Source organism: Coregonus clupeaformis, chromosome 29, assembly GCF_020615455.1.
Source record: "Coregonus clupeaformis isolate EN_2021a chromosome 29, ASM2061545v1, whole genome shotgun sequence".
Lineage (NCBI taxonomy): Eukaryota > Metazoa > Chordata > Actinopteri > Salmoniformes > Salmonidae > Coregonus > Coregonus clupeaformis.
In genome coordinates, this window is record NC_059220.1 from 6,017,301 (window position 1) to 6,037,831 (window position 20,531).

Here is a 20,531-nt window from a genome sequence, read left to right on the forward strand (position 1 = left end):
CGGGGGGTATGAAAAAATTAATAAAATAATGTATGCACTAACTCTGGATAAGAGCGTCTGCTAAATGACTAAAATGTAAATGATGACAAGAGTCCACTACTGATATGATGACGGGATGACAGTTCTGTCTACAGTTTTAGTCTCTGTAACAAGGGCTGAATTAGTAGTACTGTGAGGTAAAGTGATGAATTAGTAGTACTGTGAGGTATACTGATGAATTAGAAGTACTGTGAGGTAAAGTGATGAATTAGTAGTACTGTGAGGTATCCTGATGAATTAGAAGTACTGTGAGGTAAAGTGATGAATTAGTAGTACTGTGAGGTATCCTGATGAATTAGTAGTACTGTGAGGTAAACTGATGAATTAGTAGTACTGTGAGGTATACTGATGAATTAGTAGTACTGTGAGGTAAACTGATGAATTAGTAGTACTGTGAGGTATACTGATGAATTAGTAGTACTGTGAGGTATCCTGATGAATTAGTAGTACTGTGAGGTAAAGTGCTGGTTTCTTTCTTTACCTTCTTAGCCTCTTTGAGGTGTTTAGTCAGGTCGTTCTGCTGCTCCTGCATCTTGTTCTTCCATTCCTGGAGCTGCTCCAGTTGGATCTTATGCTTCTCCAGCTCCTTCAGCTTGACCTTCATAATAATAACAATTATAACATAATAACATAATAATACACTTTATTTGTATAGCGCGATTGATACATAGACAGCCACTGTAGATTAAATAGATGTACAGTGCCTTCAGAAAGTATTCAGACCCCTTGACTCTATCCACATTTTGTTACGTTACAACCTTTTTCAAAAATTGATTAGATTGTTTTTTCCCCCCTCAATCTACACACAATACCCCATAATGACAAACCAAAAACAGGTTATACATTTTTGCTAATTTATTAAATATAAAAAACTGAAACATAACATTTACATAAGTATTCAGACCCTTTACTCAGTACTTTGTTGAAGCACCTTCGGCAGCGATCACAGCATCGATTCTACTTGGGAATGACGCTACAAGCTTGGCACACCTCTATTTGGGGAGTTTCTCCCATTCTTCTCTGCAGATGCTCTCAAGCTCTGTCAGGTTGGATGGGGAGCGTTGCTGCACAGCTATTTTCAGGTCTCTCCAGAGATGTTAGATCGGGTTCAAGTCCGGGCTCTGGCTGGGCCACTAACGGATATTCAGAGACTTGTCCCGAAGCCACTCCTACATTGTCTTGGCTGTGTGCTTAGGGTCGTTGTCCTGTTGGAAGGTGAACCTTCGCCCCAGTCTGAGGTCCTGAGTGCTCTGGAGCAAGTTTTCATCAAGGATCTCTCTGTACTTTGCTCCGTTCATCTTTGCCTCGATCCTGACTAGTCTCCCAGTCCCTGCCGCTGAAAAACATCCCCACAGCATGATGCTGCCACCACCATGCTTCACTGTAGGGATTATGCCAGGTGTCCTCCAGACGTGACGCTTGGCATTCAGGCCAAAGAGTTCAATCTAGGTTTCATCAGACCAGAGAATCTTGTTTCTCATGGTCTGAGAGTCTTTAGGTGCCTTTTGGCAAACTCCAAGCGGGCTGTCATGAGCCTTTTACTGAGGAGTGGCTTCCGTCTGGCCACTCTACCATAAAGGCCTGATTGGTGGAGTGCTGCAGAGATGGTTGTCCTTCTGGAAGGTTCTCCCATCTCCACAGAGGAACTCTGGAGCTCTGTCAGAGTGACCATCAGGTTCTAGGTCACCTCCCTGACCAAGGCCCTTCTCCCCTGATTGTTCAGTTTGGCCGGGCGGCCAGCTCTAGGAAGAGTCTTGGTGGTTCCAAACTTCTTCCATTTAAGAATGATGGAGGTCACTGTGTTCTTGGGGACCTTCAATGCTGCAGAAATTTTTTGGTACCCTTCCCCAGATCTGTGCCTCTGTCTCGGAGCTCTACGGACAATTCCTTCGTCCTCATGGCTTGGTTTTTGCTCTGACATAATAATAATAAAAATAATAAATAATAATATGCCATTTAGCAGACGCTTTTATCCAAAGCGACTTACAGTCATGCGTGCATACATTTTTTTTTGTGTATGGGTGGTCCCGGGGATCGAACCCACTACCTTGGCGTTACAAGCGCCGTGCTCTACCAGTTGAGCTACAGAGGACCACAACTGTGGGACCTTATATAGACATGCACTGCCAACTGTGGGACCTTATATAGACAGGTGTGTACCTTTCCAAATTATATCCAATCAATTGAATTTACCACAGGTGGACTCCAATCAAGTTGTAGAAACATCTCAAGGATGATCAGTGGAAACAGGATGCACCTGAGCTCAATTTCGAGTTGCATAGCAAAGGGGCTGAATACTTATGTAAATAAGGTATTTCTGTTTTTATTTGTAATGATTTGCAAAAATTTCTAAAAACCTGTTTTCACTTTGTCATTATGGGGTATTGTGTGTAGATTGCTGAGGATTTTCATTTATTTAATCCATTTTAGAATAAGGCTGTAATGAAACAAAATGTGGAAAATGTCAAAGGGTCTGAATACTTTCCGAAGGCACTGTATATAACAATATTTTTTTTTTTGTGACCAACCTATTTAGTTTTGTCCTTTTTTTCCAGAGGGGGGGGGTTACAGTTTTTTTTTTAAACAATCAAAGAAATGCATAGAAAGATAACCCCCAACCCACCCCCCTTCTCCATTACTGTCCATGATATTGGTAAGGGTACAGATTCTCCATTACTGTCCATGATATTGGTAAGGGTACAGATTCTCCATTTGGACCATTAGAAGAATGCAAAAGGCCCCCCTCCAGATCGCAAGGCGTTATTGTATAATATTGGAGTATGGCCATGCCATTTTGATTCCCAGTTACATTATTTTTAAATTTTGCGCCAAATAGAAATTGTGTGAGCAGTAATAGGACCAAAGCATAGTTTACATTGTTTAAGGGATATATCAGTGAAGACCACCTCTTCCAGGGCAATAAGAGACACCATATTTCTCTCTCTCTACTCAGCCAGGGGGGCGGAACAATCATGTCTAAACCAATTTAGGATGGGGCGAAATGCTAGTGCCTGGAAATACAATTTAAAGTTTGGTACGGATAGTCCTCTTACGTCTTTCCCTCTTTGTAAATGTGTTAATTTTATCCAGGATCGTTTACCTTGCCATACACATTTTGAAATCACACTATATATTTTATCCCAATAGCCAGAAGGGGGATCCATGGGAAGCATTGAACTACAGAAATTCAGCCGTGGCAATATATTCATTTTGACAATTGATATTCTGCTGGTTAATAAAGCAACTGGTATATTATTCCATCTGCTGAGGTTGGATTTAATTGATCTGAGCATTTTGTTAATGTTTCTGGCAATGGTTTTATCTAAGGAAGGAAATATATCTACTCCCAAACATAGCCGCGGGAAGTAGTTTGGGGGTGAGTGTGACACTCTGGCTCTATGGACTTTGATTTTTGAGCCAGGGTTGTTCATTTCACTTGGGTGTATTTCTATGTTGGTTAGTCTAGGTTGTTTTTCTATGTTTGGTCAATGACTCCCAATCGGAGGTAACGAGTGTCAGCTGTCGGCTCGTTATCTCTGATTGGGAGCCATATTTATACTGTGTTGGTTTTCATTGTATTTGTGGGTTTTTGTTCCGTTTCAGTCATAGTCACTGTTGGACTTCACTATCGTCTTTTGTTTTGTATTTACGTGCTTTATCAATTAAAGTCATCATGTTCACTCAACGCGCTGCGTATTGGTCTGCTCCCTTTATAGACGATCGTGACAGAAAAACCCACCATAAAAGGACCAAGCAGCGTATCCAGGAACACCCGCAGGAGAGAACGCTGGTGGATGTCCTCCTCGGCTGGGGACATATTACGCAGGAGGAGGCCGTCCGGTACCGGAGGGCGATGAAGGGGGAGAACCTGGCAGGAGAGGAGCAACGGCGTCAGCAGGGCCATCATCGGAGGGACGAGAGGCAACCCCAAAAAGTTTTGGGGGGGGGGCACATGGCTTGGGCGGCTGGGCAGCAGGAGGCTGCCACAGGGAGACGTGGAGAGAAGGCTATCGGAGTACGGGAGCCATTGGCGAGTAGAGGAAGGGAAGTTGTTGCGGCACGGCGTGAGAGACTGATGTGTGTTACCAGTCCGGTCCGGCCCGTTCCTGATCCCCAGTTAAAGCCAGTGGTGTGTGTTCCCAGTACGGACCGGCCTGTTCCTACTCCACGCATCAAGCCCACGGTGTGCGTCGCCAGCCCAGCCCGGCCTGTTCCTGCTCCACGTACAGAACCTACGGTGTGCGTCGCCAGCCCAGCCCGGCCTGTTCCTGCTCCACGCACAGAACCTACGGTGTGCGTCGCCAGCCCAGCCCGGCCTGTTCCTGCTCCACGCACAGAACCTAAGGTGTGCGTCGCCAGCCCAGCCCGGCCTGTTCCTGCTCCACGCACAGAACCTACGGTGTGCGTCGCCAGCCCAGCCCGGCCTGTTCCTGCTCCACGCACAGAACCTACGGTGTGCGTCGCCAGCCCAGCCCGGCCTGTTCCTGCTCCACGCACAGAACCTAAGGTGTGCGTCGCCAGCCCAGTCCGGCCTGTTCCTGCTCCACGCACAGAACCTACGGTGTTCGTCGCCAGCCCAGCCCGGCCTGTTCCTGCTCCACGCACAGAACCTACGGTGTGCGTCGCCAGCCCAGCCCGGCCTGTTCCTGCTCCACGCACAGAACCTACGGTGTGCGTCGCCAGCCCAGCCCGGCCTGTTCCTGCCACTCGCACCAAACCTACGGTGCGCGTCGCCAGCCCGACCCGGCCTGTTCCTGCCACCCGCACCAAACCTACGGTGCGCGTCGCCAGCCCGGTCCGGCCTGTTCCTGCCACCCGCACCAAGTCTACGGTGCGCGTCGCCAGCCCGACCCGGCCTGTTCCTGCCACTCGCACCAAACCTACGGTGCGCGTCGCCAGCCCGGTCCGGCCTGTTCCTTCTCCCCGCACTAGCCCTGAGATGCGTGTCCTCAGCCTGGGACCACCAGTTCCGGCACCACGCACTAGGCCTTATGTGCGTTCCCAGGGTCCAGCATGCCCTGTTCCTTCTCCCCGCACTAGCCCTGAGATGCGTGTCCTCAGCCCGGTACCTCCTGTTCCGGCACCACGCACCAGGCCTACGATGCGCCTCAGACGGCCAGAGTCTGCCGTCTGCCCAACGGGGCCTGAACTGTCCGTCTGCCCAACGCCGTCTGAACTGCCCGTCTGCCCAACGGCGCCTGAACTGCCCGTCTGCCCAACGCCGTCTGAACTGTCCGTCTGCCAAGCGCCGCAGGAACTGCCCGTCTGTACTGAGCCTGCAAAGCCGCCCGTCTGCCATGAGCCTTCAGAGCCGTCCGCCAGACCGGAGCCGCTAGAGCTCTCCGCCAGACAGGAGCAGCCAGAGCCTTCCGCCAGACAGGATCAGCCAGAGCCTTCCGCCAGACAGGATCAGCCAGAGCCTTCCGCCAGACAGGATCAGCCAGAGCCTTCCGCCAGACAGGATCGTGACTATGGTGGGGTGGGGACCACGACCAGTGCCTGAGCCGCCACCATAGACAGACGCCCACCCAGACCCTCCCCTAGACTGTATGCTGGTGCGCCCGGAGTTCGCACCTTTAGGGGGGGGTACTGTGACACTCTGGCTCTATGGACTTTGATTTTTGAGCCAGGGTTGTTCATTTCACTTGGGTGTATTTCTATGTTGGTTAGTCTAGGTTGTTTTTCTATGTTTGGTCAATGACTCCCAATCGGAGGTAACGAGTGTCAGCTGTCGGCTCGTTATCTCTGATTGGGAGCCATATTTATACTGTGTTGGTTTTCATTGTATTTGTGGGTTTTTGTTCCGTTTCAGTCATAGTCACTGTTGGACTTCACTATCGTCTTTTGTTTTGTATTTACGTGCTTTATCAATTAAAGTCATCATGTTCACTCAACGCGCTGCGTATTGGTCTGCTCCCTTTATAGACGATCGTGACAGTGAGGGTGCTGCGATATTTTTTATGAAGCTGAATTTACGTATGATGTTCAATGTGTTTGGGAGTGATTGAGATACATTGTCTAGATATAGTAAAATATTGTCTACTTATGAGATGAAGTGATCAGTAGATTTGAGGGAAATTGGTGTCATTTCCTTTCGATTGACAAATTGCTTGGGCCAGGGGTACCATGGAAAATAAGAACAGCAAAGGCAAAATTGGATCGCCTTGTCTGCTGCTTCTAGTGATTCTGAACGGAGCTATTGCCTGTTATAACTATGGCTGAGGGATTGGCATATAGTATTTTAATAATATGAATGAAATTGGAGCCAATTCCCATATGTTCCAAGACAGACCAGAGATATGACCATTCTAGTCTATCAAAAGCTTTTTCTGCATGGAGAGATAATACAGCCAAAGGAGGTGTTGTTCCTGATGAAGCATCTAAGATATGGAATAGTCAATAGAGGATAAACACTTTTTAACAAACCCGGTAAGTAAGTCTCGAGACGGGACGACAATATTTTGGAGAACAGTTTAATATCTGTGTTTATCAACGATAGGGGGCGATAGTGAGAACACTGGATGGCATCCTTACCTTTTTTTAAATAAAAGCTAAATCAGTGCTGTATTTACACCTCTCCTAAATGAACCTCTGTGAACAGCTGTCTTAATCATTTAGAGCAATAGTGGACCTAATTGATTCCAAAATGTTAAATAGCCCTCACGAGGAATTCCATCCCATCCAGGTGATTTGTCTTTATTCATGAAATCGAATGCCCTTTTGAGTTCATTAAGAGAGATCTTGCCTCCCAGCGAGGTGGCTCCTTCTGCTGAGAGAAGAGGAGTTCCTAATTATTTTATAAAGGACTTTAGTCTGGCTTGGTGTGGATTTACAGTCAGAGGTGTACAGTTCTTTATCGAAGCGGGAGAATCTTTGACTGATTAATTTGGGTTCTGATAATAATTCCACCCGTTTCAGAATCAATAGTTGCTATATCAGCTAATTGATCATTACTGCGTAGCTTGTTGGCCAGTAAACGACTGGTCTAACTCGATGGATGGCAAATTCTGCTCTCTGCTCTTATCAATAAATTAATTTCTGTCATGACTTTGGAAAGAGTAATAGCTAACTGGTCTGAAAATAGGGTTTGTGGAGAACGCTCTAACGCAGTTTACATATCCAATTCTGATATCTTCTTTAATTGTGATTTATTCAACCCAGATGCAAATTCAGTTGTATTATTTTCAATAAAAGCTTTGGTGGCATCCCATAGAATCCAGGGGTCATCGACTGAATTTTTATTGATCACAGAATGTAGTATTTTGTAGGAATGAAACGTTGAAACACCATCTTGTGGTTCTTTTAGGAGATTCTGACATTTTAAGTTGGCAGTAGTGAGTGTGGTGGTCAGACACGCTTGGCAGTAGTGGGTGTGGTGGTCAGACACGCTTGGCAGTAGTGGGTGTGGTGGTCAGACACGCTTGGCAGTAGTGGGTGTGGTGGTCAGACACGCTTGGCAGTAGTGGGTGTGGTGGTCAGACACGCTTGGCTGTAGTGGGTGTGGTGGTCAGACACGCTTGGCTGTAGTGGGTGTGGTGGTCAGACACGCTTGGCAGTAGTGAGTGTGGTGGTCAGACACGCTTGGCAGTAGTGGGTGTGGTGGTCAGACACGCTTGGCAGTAGTGAGTGTGGTGGTCAGACACGCTTGGCAGTAGTGGGTGTGGTGGTCAGACACGCTTGGCAGTAGTGGGTGTGGTGGTCAGACACGCTTGGCAGTAGTGGGTGTGGTGGTCAGACACGCTTGGCAGTAGTGGGTGTGGTGGTCAGACACGCTTGGCTGTAGTGGGTGTGGTGGTCAGACACGCTTGGCAGTAGTGGGTGTGGTGGTCAGACACGCTTGGCAGTAGTGGGTGTGGTGGTCAGACACGCTTGGCAGTAGTGGGTGTGGTGGTCAGACACGCTTGGCAGTAGTGGGTGTGGTGGTCAGACACGCTTGGCAGTAGTGGGTGTGGTGGTCAGACACGCTTGGCAGTAGTGAGTGTGGTGGTCAGACACGCTTGGCAGTAGTGGGTGTGGTGGTCAGACACGCTTGGCAGTAGTGAGTGTGGTGGTCAGACACGCTTGGCAGTAGTGGGTGTGGTGGTCAGACACGCTTGGCAGTAGTGGGTGTGGTGGTCAGACACGCTTGGCAGTAGTGGGTGTGGTGGTCAGACACGCTTGGCAGTAGTGGGTGTGGTGGTCAGACACGCTTGGCTGTAGTGGGTGTGGTGGTCAGACACGCTTGGCAGTAGTGGGTGTGGTGGTCAGACACGCTTGGCAGTAGTGGGTGTGGTGGTCAGACACGCTTGGCAGTAGTGGGTGTGGTGGTCAGACACGCTTGGCAGTAGTGGGTGTGGTGGTCAGACACGCTTGGCTGTAGTGGGTGTGGTGGTCAGACACGCTTGGCTGTAGTGGGTGTGGTGGTCAGACACGCTTGGCTGTAGTGGGTGTGGTGGTCAGACACGCTTGGCAGTAGTGGGTGTGGTGGTCAGACACGCTTGGCTGTAGTGGGTGTGGTGGTCAGACACGCTTGGCTGTAGTGGGTGTGGTGGTCAGACACGCTTGGCAGTAGTGGGTGTGGTGGTCAGACACGCTTGGCAGTAGTGGGTGGTCAGACACGCTTGGCAGTAGTGGGTGTGGTGGTCAGACACGCTTGGCTGTAGTGGGTGGTCAGACACGCTTGGCAGTAGTGGGTGTGGTGGTCAGACACGCTTGGCAGTAGTGGGTGTGGTGGTCAGACACGCTTGGCAGTAGTGGGTGTGGTGGTCAGACACGCTTGGCAGTAGTGGGTGTGGTGGTCAGACACGCTTGGCAGTAGTGGGTGTGGTGGTCAGACACGCTTGGCAGTAGTGGGTGTGGTGGTCAGACACGCTTGGCTGTAGTGGGTGTGGTGGTCAGACACGCTTGGCTGTAGTGGGTGTGGTGGTCAGACACGCTTGGCAGTAGTGGGTGTGGTGGTCAGACACGCTTGGCAGTAGTGGGTGGTCAGACACGCTTGGCAGTAGTGAGTGTGGTGGTCAGACACGCTTGGCTGTAGTGGGTGTGGTGGTCAGACACGCTTGGCAGTAGTGGGTGGTCAGACACGCTTGGCAGTAGTGAGTGTGGTGGTCAGACACGCTTGGCTGTAGTGGGTGTGGTGGTCAGACACGCTTGGCAGTAGTGAGTGTGGTGGTCAGACACGCTTGGCTGTAGTGGGTGTGGTGGTCAGACACGCTTGGCAGTAGTGAGTGTGGTGGTCAGACACGCTTGGCAGTAGTGGGTGTGGTGGTCAGACACGCTTGGCAGTAGTGGGTGTGGTGGTCGGACACGCTTGGCAGTAGTGGGTGTGGTGGTCAGACACGCTTGGCTGTAGTGGGTGTGGTGGTCAGACACGCTTGGCAGTAGTGGGTGTGGTGGTCAGACACGCTTGGCAGTAGTGGGTGTGGTGGTCAGACACGCTTGGCAGTAGTGAGTGTGGTGGTCAGACACGCTTGGCTGTAGTGGGTGTGGTGGTCAGACACGCTTGGCAGTAGTGAGTGTGGTGGTCAGACACGCTTGGCTGTAGTGGGTGTGGTGGTCAGACACGCTTGGCAGTAGTGAGTGTGGTGGTCAGACACGCTTGGCAGTAGTGGGTGTGGTGGTCAGACACGCTTGGCAGTAGTGGGTGTGGTGGTCAGACACGCTTGGCAGTAGTGGGTGTGGTGGTCAGACACGCTTGGCAGTAGTGAGTGTGGTGGTCAGACACGCTTGGCAGTAGTGGGTGTGGTGGTCAGACACGCTTGGCTGTAGTGGGTGTGGTGGTCAGACACGCTTGGCAGTAGTGAGTGTGGTGGTCAGACACGCTTGGCAGTAGTGGGTGTGGTGGTCAGACACGCTTGGCAGTAGTGGGTGTGGTGGTCAGACACGCTTGGCAGTAGTGGGTGTGGTGGTCAGACACGCTTGGCAGTAGTGAGTGTGGTGGTCAGACACGCTTGGCAGTAGTGGGTGGTCAGACACGCCTTGGCAGTAGTGGGTGTGGTGGTCAGACACGCTTGGCAGTAGTGGGTGTGGTGGTCAGACACGCTTGGCAGTAGTGGGTGTGGTGGTCAGACACGCTTGGCAGTAGTGGGTGTGGTGGTCAGACACGCTTGGCAGTAGTTGGTGTGGTGGTCAGACACGCTTGGCAGTAGTGGGTGTGGTGGTCAGACACGCTTGGCAGTAGTGGGTGTGGTGGTCAGACACGCTTGGCAGTAGTGGGTGTGGTGGTCAGACACGCTTGGCAGTAGTGGGTGTGGTGGTCAGACACGCTTGGCTGTAGTGGGTGTGGTGGTCAGACACGCTTGGCAGTAGTGAGTGTGGTGGTCAGACACGCTTGGCAGTAGTGGGTGTGGTGGTCAGACACGCTTGGCAGTAGTGGGTGTGGTGGTCAGACACGCTTGGCAGTAGTGGGTGTGGTGGTCAGACACGCTTGGCAGTAGTGAGTGTGGTGGTCAGACACGCTTGGCAGTAGTGGGTGGTCAGACACGCTTGGCAGTAGTGGGTGTGGTGGTCAGACACGCTTGGCAGTAGTGGGTGTGGTGGTCAGACACGCTTGGCAGTAGTGGGTGTGGTGGTCAGACACGCTTGGCAGTAGTGGGTGTGGTGGTCAGACACGCTTGGCAGTAGTGGGTGTGGTGGTCAGACACGCTTGGCAGTAGTGGGTGGTCAGACATGCTTGGCAGTAGTGGGTGGTCAGACACGCTTGGCAGTAGTGGGTGTGGTGGTCAGACACGCTTGGCAGTAGTGGGTGGTCAGACACGCTTGGCAGTAGTGGGTGTGGTGGTCAGACACGCTTGGCAGTAGTGGGTGTGGTGGTCAGACACGCTTGGCAGTAGTGGGTGGTCAGACACGCTTGGCAGTAGTGGGTGTGGTGGTCAGACACGCTTGGCAGTAGTGGGTGGTCAGACACGCTTGGCAGTAGTGGGTGTGGTGGTCAGACACGCTTGGCTGTAGTGGGTGTGGTGGTCAGACACGCTTGGCTGTAGTGGGTGTGGTGGTCAGACACGCTTGGCAGTAGTGGGTGTGGTGGTCAGACACGCTTGGCAGTAGTGGGTGGTCAGACACGCTTGGCAGTAGTGGGTGGTCAGACACGCTTGGCAGTAGTGGGTGGTCAGACACGCTTGGCAGTAGTGGGTGTGGTGGTCAGACACGCTTGGCAGTAGTGGGTGGTCAGACACGCTTGGCAGTAGTGGGTGGTCAGACACGCTTGGCAGTAGTGGGTGGTCAGACACGCTTGGCAGTAGTGGGTGGTCAGACACGCTTGGCAGTAGTGGGTGTGGTGGTCAGACACGCTTGGCAGTAGTGGGTGTGGTGGTCAGACACGCTTGGCAGTAGTGGGTGTGGTGGTCAGACACGCTTGGCAGTAGTGGGTGTGGTGGTCAGACACGCTTGGCAGTAGTGGGTGTGGTGGTCAGACACGCTTGGCAGTAGTGGGTGGTCAGACACGCTTGGCAGTAGTGGGTGGTCAGACACGCTTGGCAGTAGTGGGTGGTCAGACACGCTTGGCAGTAGTGGGTGTGGTGGTCAGACACGCTTGGCAGTAGTGGGTGTGGTGGTCAGACACGCTTGGCAGTAGTGGGTGTGGTGGTCAGACACGCTTGGCAGTAGTGGGTGTGGTGGTCAGACACGCTTGGCAGTAGTGGGTGTGGTGGTCAGACACGCTTGGCAGTAGTGAGTGTGGTGGTCAGACACGCTTGGCAGTAGTGGGTGGTCAGACACGCTTGGCAGTGGGTGTGGTGGTCAGACACGCTTGGCAGTAGTGGGTGTGGTGGTCAGACACGCTTGGCAGTAGTGGGTGTGGTGGTCAGACACGCTTGGCAGTAGTGGGTGTGGTGGTCAGACACGCTTGGCAGTAGTGGGTGTGGTGGTCAGACACGCTTGGCAGTAGTGGGTGTGGTGGTCAGACACGCTTGGCAGTAGTGGGTGTGGTGGTCAGACACGCTTGGCAGTAGTGGGTGTGGTGGTCAGACACGCTTGGCAGTAGTGGGTGTGGTGGTCAGACACGCTTGGCAGTAGTGAGTGTGGTGGTCAGACACGCTTGGCAGTAGTGGGTGTGGTGGTCAGACACGCTTGGCTGTAGTGGGTGTGGTGGTCAGACACGCTTGGCAGTAGTGAGTGTGGTGGTCAGACACGCTTGGCAGTAGTGGGTGTGGTGGTCAGACACGCTTGGCAGTAGTGGGTGTGGTGGTCGGACACGCTTGGCAGTAGTGGGTGTGGTGGTCAGACACGCTTGGCAGTAGTGAGTGTGGTGGTCAGACACGCTTGGCAGTAGTGGGTGGTCAGACACGCTTGGCAGTAGTGGGTGTGGTGGTCAGACACGCTTGGCAGTAGTGGGTGTGGTGGTCAGACACGCTTGGCAGTAGTGGGTGTGGTGGTCAGACACGCTTGGCAGTAGTGGGTGTGGTGGTCAGACACGCTTGGCAGTAGTGGGTGTGGTGGTCAGACACGCTTGGCAGTAGTGGGTGGTCAGACACGCTTGGCAGTAGTGGGTGGTCAGACACGCTTGGCAGTAGTGGGTGTTGTGGTCAGACACGCTTGGCAGTAGTGGGTGGTCAGACACGCTTGGCAGTAGTGGGTGTGGTGGTCAGACACGCTTGGCAGTAGTGGGTGTGGTGGTCGGACACGCTTGGCAGTAGTGGGTGGTCAGACACGCTTGGCAGTAGTGGGTGTGGTGGTCAGACACGCTTGGCAGTAGTGGGTGGTCAGACACGCTTGGCAGTAGTGGGTGTGGTGGTCAGACACGCTTGGCTGTAGTGGGTGTGGTGGTCAGACACGCTTGGCTGTAGTGGGTGTGGTGGTCAGACACGCTTGGCAGTAGTGGGTGGTCAGACACGCTTGGCAGTAGTGGGTGGTCAGACACGCTTGGCAGTAGTGGGTGGTCAGACACGCTTGGCAGCTAGTGGGTGGTCAGACACGCTTGGCAGTAGTGGGTGTGGTGGTCAGACACGCTTGGCAGTAGTGGGTGGTCAGACACGCTTGGCAGTAGTGGGTGGTCAGACACGCTTGGCAGTAGTGGGTGGTCAGACACGCTTGGCAGTAGTGGGTGGTCAGACACGCTTGGCAGTAGTGGGTGTGGTGGTCAGACACGCTTGGCAGTAGTGGGTGTGGTGGTCAGACACGCTTGGCAGTAGTGGGTGTGGTGGTCAGACACGCTTGGCAGTAGTGGGTGTGGTGGTCAGACACGCTTGGCAGTAGTGGGTGTGGTGGTCAGACACGCTTGGCAGTAGTGGGTGTGGTGGTCAGACACGCTTGGCAGTAGTGGGTGGTCAGACACGCTTGGCAGTAGTGGGTGGTCAGACACGCTTGGCAGTAGTGGGTGGTCAGACACGCTTGGCAGTAGTGGGTGGTCAGACACGCTTGGCAGTAGTGGGTGGTCAGACACGCTTGGCAGTAGTGGGTGTGGTGGTCAGACACGCTTGGCAGTAGTGGGTGTGGTGGTCAGACACGCTTGGCAGTAGTGGGTGTGGTGGTCAGACACGCTTGGCAGTAGTGGGTGTGGTGGTCAGACACGCTTGGCAGTAGTGGGTGTGGTGGTCAGACACGCTTGGCAGTAGTGGGTGTGGTGGTCAGACACGCTTGGCAGTAGTGGGTGGTCAGACACGCTTGGCAGTAGTGGGTGGTCAGACACGCTTGGCAGTAGTGGGTGGTCAGACACGCTTGGCAGTAGTGGGTGTGGTGGTCAGACACGCTTGGCAGTAGTGGGTGGTCAGACACGCTTGGCAGTAGTGGGTGTGGTGGTCAGACACGCTTGGCAGTAGTGGGTGGTCAGACACGCTTGGCAGTAGTGGGTGTGGTGGTCAGACACGCTTGGCAGTAGTGGGTGGTCAGACACGCTTGGCTGTAGTGGGTGTGGTGGTCAGACACGCTTGGCAGTAGTGGGTGGTCAGACACGCTTGGCAGTAGTGGGTGGTCAGACACGCTTGGCAGTAGTGGGTGGTCAGACACGCTTGGCAGTAGTGGGTGGTCAGACACGCTTGGCAGTAGTGGGTGGTCAGACACGCTTGGCAGTAGTGGGTGGTCAGACACGCTTGGCAGTAGTGGGTGGTCAGACACGCTTGGCAGTAGTGGGTGGTCAGACACGCTTGGCAGTAGTGGGTGTGGTGGTCAGACACGCTTGGCAGTAGTGGGTGTGGTGGTCAGACACGCTTGGCAGTAGTGGGTGGTCAGACACGCTTGGCAGTAGTGGGTGTGGTGGTCAGACACGCTTGGCAGTAGTGGGTGGTCAGACACGCTTGGCAGTAGTGGGTGTGGTGGTCAGACACGCTTGGCAGTAGTGGGTGGTCAGACACGCTTGGCTGTAGTGGGTGTGGTGGTCAGACACGCTTGGCAGTAGTGGGTGGTCAGACACGCTTGGCAGTAGTGGGTGGTCAGACACGCTTGGCAGTAGTGGGTGGTCAGACACGCTTGGCAGTAGTGGGTGGTCAGACACGCTTGGCAGTAGTGGGTGGTCAGACACGCTTGGCAGTAGTGGGTGGTCAGACACGCTTGGCAGTAGTGGGTGGTCAGACACGCTTGGCAGTAGTGGGTGGTCAGACACGCTGGCAGTAGTGGGTGTGGTGGTCAGACACGCTTGGCAGTAGTGGGTGGTCAGACACGCTTGGCAGTAGTGGGTGGTCAGACACGCTTGGCAGTAGTGGGTGGTCAGACACGCTTGGCGGTAGTGGGTGGTCAGACACGCTTGGCAGTAGTGGGTGGTCAGACACGCTTGGCAGTAGTGGGTGTGGTGGTCAGACACGCTTGGCAGTAGTGGGTGGTCAGACACGCTTGGCAGTAGTGGGTGTGGTGGTCAGACACGCTTGGCAGTAGTGGGTGGTCAGACACGCTTGCAGCAGTAGTGGGTGTGGTGGTCAGACACGCTTGGCAGTAGTGGGTGGTCAGACACGCTTGGCTGTAGTGGGTGTGGTGGTCAGACACGCTTGGCAGTAGTGGGTGGTCAGACACGCTTGGCAGTAGTGGGTGGTCAGACACGCTTGGCAGTAGTGGGTGGTCAGACACGCTTGGCAGTAGTGGGTGGTCAGACACGGCTGGCGGTAGTGGGTGGTCAGACACGCTTGGCAGTAGTGGGTGGTCAGACACGCTTGGCAGTAGTGGGTGGTCAGACACGCTTGGCAGTAGTGGGTGGTCAGACACGCTTGGCAGTAGTGGGTGTGGTGGTCAGACACGCTTGGCAGTAGTGGGTGGTCAGACACGCTTGGCAGTAGTGGGTGTGGTGGTCAGACACGCTTGGCAGTAGTGGGTGTGGTGGTCAGACACGCTTGGCAGTAGTGGGTGTGGTGGTCAGACACGCTCATTTGTCTCATATGGGCAGGTAGCTTAGTGGTTAAGAACGTTGTGCCAGTAACCGAAAGGTCGCTGGTTCTAATCCCCGAGCCGACTAGGTGAAAAATCTGTCGATGTGCCCTTAAGCAAGGCACTTAACCCTAATTGCTCCTGTAAGTCGCTCTGGATAAGAGCGTCTGCTAAATGACTAAAAAAATAAAATAAAATATGACATCGATTAGTGAGAATGATTTATGCCTGTTTGAGTAGAAAGTGTACTCTTTTGTTTTAGGATTATGTGCTCGCCAGGCATCAATGAGGTTGTAATCAGAGAGTATATGCTGGAGAGCTATGGGATTACAATGATGACAGAACTTTGTGTTTTTATATTTTGAATTTTGTGGTCGCACATTGAGATTCGTGGTTGCAAGTACAATTCGCTAATGTGTCATTTAATTTCACAAGCTTGTATCATGATGTGGGAAAGATTTAACAATGGTCTCAAACTTGTAACTTGACATTTGAATACATTCAATAAGATTTGCAAGCATAATTTATTTTCAGAATTATTACAAGCCATTTACGAGTATGAATATTCTGCTGTGAATCAAAAATACACTTGCAGATTTTGAATCTGTGCGCGCTCTAAGTTCTGTCACTGTTGTCACGTTACCAAGAGATTTGTAAACTTGTAGAAAGTTTTGTACGTTTGTAGAGAGCGGATTTGCAAGTATAATTCGATTTGAGCAGCTCTGTGGTCAGGACTTTTTACTCCTGACCAATCAGTTCCCTCTGCTTAAACCACAGCCGCCTAACCATTGGCTCGATTGTTCGATCAATTAAATCTCAGGAAGTAGCTACCCACATGAGCAAGAGAGGACGAGGTAGATAAAACCAAAATGATTTACTTGAAGGTAATCGATTTTTTTTTGTGGCATGGCAGTAGTTTGCTTATCATGTGAAATATATTGGTACATTTCAGACGAACTCCAGACCAGCCATTGCATTGACAGCCGCTATTGCGTTAGCTAGCTGGCCTCTGACATTCATCCTAGCTTTACTATCAACTGGCTAGCTTTATCATCAGGCAGCTTTAGATGCGAGGGGAAAATACATATATTTGCTAGTTAACCATCTGATTGACAAAGTTGATATAAATACCATTCGCTAGCTAGATAGCTAGCTAAATTGAAACTTCTGGGGGAAAGCTAGCTAGCTAACTTCCACCATCATCACTGCAGTATAGCGAATGTTAGCTAGGTTTCTAGAAAATAAAAACTATATATTTGCCAGCTATATTTTAAAGAGTTGTTACTTACTTTTGAACACTTTTTGTCAAACACTTTTTGTCAAACTACAATTCCACTGCCTGTTTATTGATTAATTGGTGACTGAAAAAGTTGGCAATAAAATGCCCCTCTCAATTTCACTGCAAATAGACTAAATAAACATAAAGCCTTCATAAACACTACATACATGTGTTACAAATCATCTATAACCATATGTCATGCTTTATAAAGGGTTCATAAATGTGGCATAACTGTGTGACATAACCACCAATGTTAAATGTAACATAAAACACTATGTCAAATATGACATACACCTGTGCTTTATAAAGGGCGGTATAAGCACCGCTTAATAAAGGCCTTATACACCATATTAAATTCAGGCTTCACAAAGCATCTATAACCCTGTCATGCATCTTGGTAGAGCATTACAATACCAGGATATTGGGTTCGAATTCTGGGACCAACCATACGTACAAATGTATTCACGCATGACTGTAAGTCACTTTGGATAAAAGTGTCTGCAAAATGTGTATATTACATTACATTTTAGTAAAACATTTCTAGGATGGCCCAACCTCTTTCCCTTTTGGGTGCATAGTCAATATTGGACCTGACCTCAACTTCCCCCAGAATGCTGTGCTGCAGGATGACACACACTCTAAAGTGCAGTCATGCACATCAGAACACGTTGCTAGGGCCTTTTAAAACGTTGCTAGGGCCTTTTAAAACGTTGCTAGGGCCTTTTAAAACGTTGCTAGGGCCTTTTAAAACGTTCCTAGGGCCTTTTAAAACGTTGCTAGGGCCTTTTAAAACGTTGCTAGGGCCTTTTAAAACGTTGCTAGGGCCTTTTAAAACGTTGCTAGGGCCTTTTAAAACATTGCTAGGGCCTTTTAAAACATTGCTAGGGCCTTTTAAAACGTTGCTAGGGCCTTTTAAAACGTTGCTAGGGCCTTTCAAAACATTGCTAGGGGCTTTTAAAACATTGCTAGGGCCTTTTAAAACGTTGCTAGGTCCTTTTAAAACGTTGCTAGGGCCTTTTAAAACGTTGCTAGGGCCTTTTAAAATCTGTTGGTTTAAAATATGTTTACTTTTTTTTGCCTACTTCTGCTTTTTCCCTAAATCCATTTTCTTGGTTTTGTTTTTCTGGTTTCAGATTTCCCCTATTTATTTCTGGTTTACCCCAGTTTTTTCACACTTTTTTTAATAGAAAAACAACAACATTGGATTTTCTGTTTTCACAACAATGTTTAAACCACATCAGGGGATGACTTTTGAAGGGTGAGAAAAATCTAAGAAACGTAGATTTTTTTGTGAAGTTGCCTTTTAATTCAGTGAGCATGCCCTGCACTGTTGTTTGGTTAACGGGTTTTCTGCAGTGCAGTATGCACACATATGTGACCGACTGACTCGATTCGATCTTATGTAGCACAATTAGAAATTTTAAAGTAGAGACTTAGAACTAGACAATTGTATATCATACACTACAGCTGAGGAACAATGGGAAAGTAATTCTACTTTGAAAGTTGATAAACTTGTAACCTCACTTTTGAGAAAATTGTCCTTGAATATTTTGGTAAACCTACTGGAGAGCTCTTCTTTGTCTCCACCCATTCAGCATCGTTCACACCCTCTTAAGCTTTAGCCCCCTTTAAGGATTCACGTCTGAGGCCATGTACCAAACAACCAAGACTAAAGGCTGGTTTATCCTACGGGTGTGTTCATAAATTCAATCTGGAGTGCCAGAGTGCTCTCTGGGCGTTTGTAAATTCAGAGCGTTTCGCTCTCGGAGCGTTCAGAGCGCACACTGGATGCTCTGGTCGAAAAGAAGGGTTGATCCGAGCATGAACTCTTGAACTTTTAAGGTTGGAACCAACATGCAGTGCCTCCAGCAGACAGAGAGGTAAAGAACCATTCGTCCTCCAGCAGGAAGAGAGGTAAAGAACCATTCGTCCTCCAGCAGACAGAGAGGTAAAGAACCATTCGTCCTCCAGCAGGAAGAGAGGTAAAGAGCCATTCGTCCTCCAGCAGGAAGAGAGGTAAAGAACCATTCGTCCTCCAGCAGGAAGAGAGGTAAAGAACCATTCGTCCTCCAGCAGACAGAGAGGTAAAGAACCATTCGTCCTCCAGCAGACAGAGAGGTAAAGAACCATTCGTCCTCCAGCAGGAAGAGAGGTAAAGAACCATTCGTCCTCCAGCAGGAAGAGAGGTAAAGAACCATTCGTCCTCCAGCAGACAGAGAGGTAAAGAACCATTCGTCCTCCAGCAGACAGAGAGGTAAAGAACCATTCGTCCTCCAGCAGGAAGAGTGTGACACTCTGGCTCCATGGACTTTGATTATTGAGCCAGGGTTGTTCATTTTCTTTTGGGTGTATTTCTATGTTGGTTTCTAGTTGTTCATTTCTATGTTTGGTGATTAGTCATATGACTCCCAATCGGAGGTAACGAGTGTCAGCTGTCGGCTCGTTATCTCTGATTGGGAGCCATATTTAAACTGTTGTGGTTTCACTGTGTGTTTGTGGGTTTTTGTTCCATGTACAGTCATTTGTCACTGTGGACTTCACTATCGTCATTCGTTTATTTGTTTTCGTGGTTGCTTTGATTAAATAAAGTCATCATGTTCACTCAACGCGCTGCGTATTGGTCCGCTTCCTCAGACGATCGTGACAGAAAAACCCACCATAAAAGGACCAAGCAGCGTGTCCAGGAGCAAAGAGACTGGACATGGGAGGAGGCGCCTGGTAAGGAGATCGAGAGGCTGGCGATGGCCCAGGTGGGCAAATCGTGGTCCTGGGAGGACATGCTCGGGGGCAAGGGACCTTGGGGGAAGATCAAGGCCCTGGCGAGAGAGGAGCAACGGCGTCAGCAGGGTCATCGTTGGAAGGACGAGAGGCAACCCCAAAAAGTTTTTTGGGGGGCACATGGCTAGGCGGCTGGGCAGCAGGAGGCTGCCACAGGGAGACGTGGAGAGAAGGCTATCGGATTACGGGAGCCATTGGCGAGTAGAGGAAGGGAAGTTGTTGCGGCACGGCGTGAGAGACTGATGTGTGTTACCAGTCCGGTCCGGCCCGTTCCTGATCCCCAGTTAAAGCCAGTGGTGTGTGTTCCCAGTACGGACCGGCCTGTTCCTACTCCACGCATCAAGCCCACGGTGTGCGTCGCCAGTCCAGCCCGGCCTGTTCCTGCTCCACGCACCAGGGATATGGTGCGCTTCGCCAGCCCGGCCCGGCCTGTTCCGGCCACTCGCACCAGGGATACGGTGCGCGTCGCCAGCCCAGCCCGGCCTGTTCCTGCTCCACGCACCAGGGATACGGTGCGCCGCCAGCCCGGCCCGGCCTGTTCCGGCCACTCGCACCAGGGATACGGTGCGCGTCGCCAGCCCAGCCCGGCCTGTTCCTGCTCCACGCACCAAGGATACGGTGTGCGTCGACAGCCCTGCCCGGCCTGTTCCTGCTCCACGCACCAAGGATACGGTGTGCGTCGACAGCCCTGCCCGGCCTGTTCCTGCTCCACGCACCAAGCCCACGGTGTGCGTCGCCAGCCCAGCCCGGCCTGTTCCTGCTCCACGCACAGAACCTACGGTGTGCGTCGCCAGCCCAGCCCGGCCTGTTCCTGCTCCACGCACCAAGGATACGGTGTGCGTCGACAGCCCGGCCCGGCCTGTTCCGGCCACTCGCACCAGGGATACGGTGCGCGTCGCCAGCCCGACCCGGCCTGTTCCGGCCACTCGCACCAGGGATACGGTGCGCGTCGCCAGCCCGGTCCGGCCTGTTCCTGCCACCCGCACCAAGTCTACGGTGCGCGTCGCCAGCCCGACCCGGCCTGTTCCTGCCACCCGCACCAAGTCTACGGTGCGCGTCGCCAGCCCGACCTGGCCTGTTCCTGCCACTCGCACCAAACTGACGGTGCGCGTCGCCAGCCCGGTCCGGCCTGTTCCTGCCACCCGCACCAAGTCTACGGTGCGCGTCGCCA

At 51.6% G+C, this 20,531-nt stretch overlaps 1 protein-coding gene across 9 annotated transcripts in view; it reads right to left on the minus strand.

Annotated features, from left to right (window-relative positions):
- The window catches only part of dctn1b (dynactin 1b), a 167,293-nt gene that overhangs the window by 55,175 nt on the left and 91,587 nt on the right, over positions 1-20,531 (minus strand). For all 9 annotated transcript variants that reach the window (XR_006657597.1, XM_041854446.2, XM_041854445.2 and 6 more), the window contains one exon: positions 521-637. Coding sequence is in view for 8 of the 9 variants with exons in the window: in XM_041854446.2 (XP_041710380.1) it covers positions 521-637 (117 nt within the window). In the remaining variant the exon portion in view is untranslated. The remainder of the gene's footprint in view (positions 1-520; positions 638-20,531) is intronic.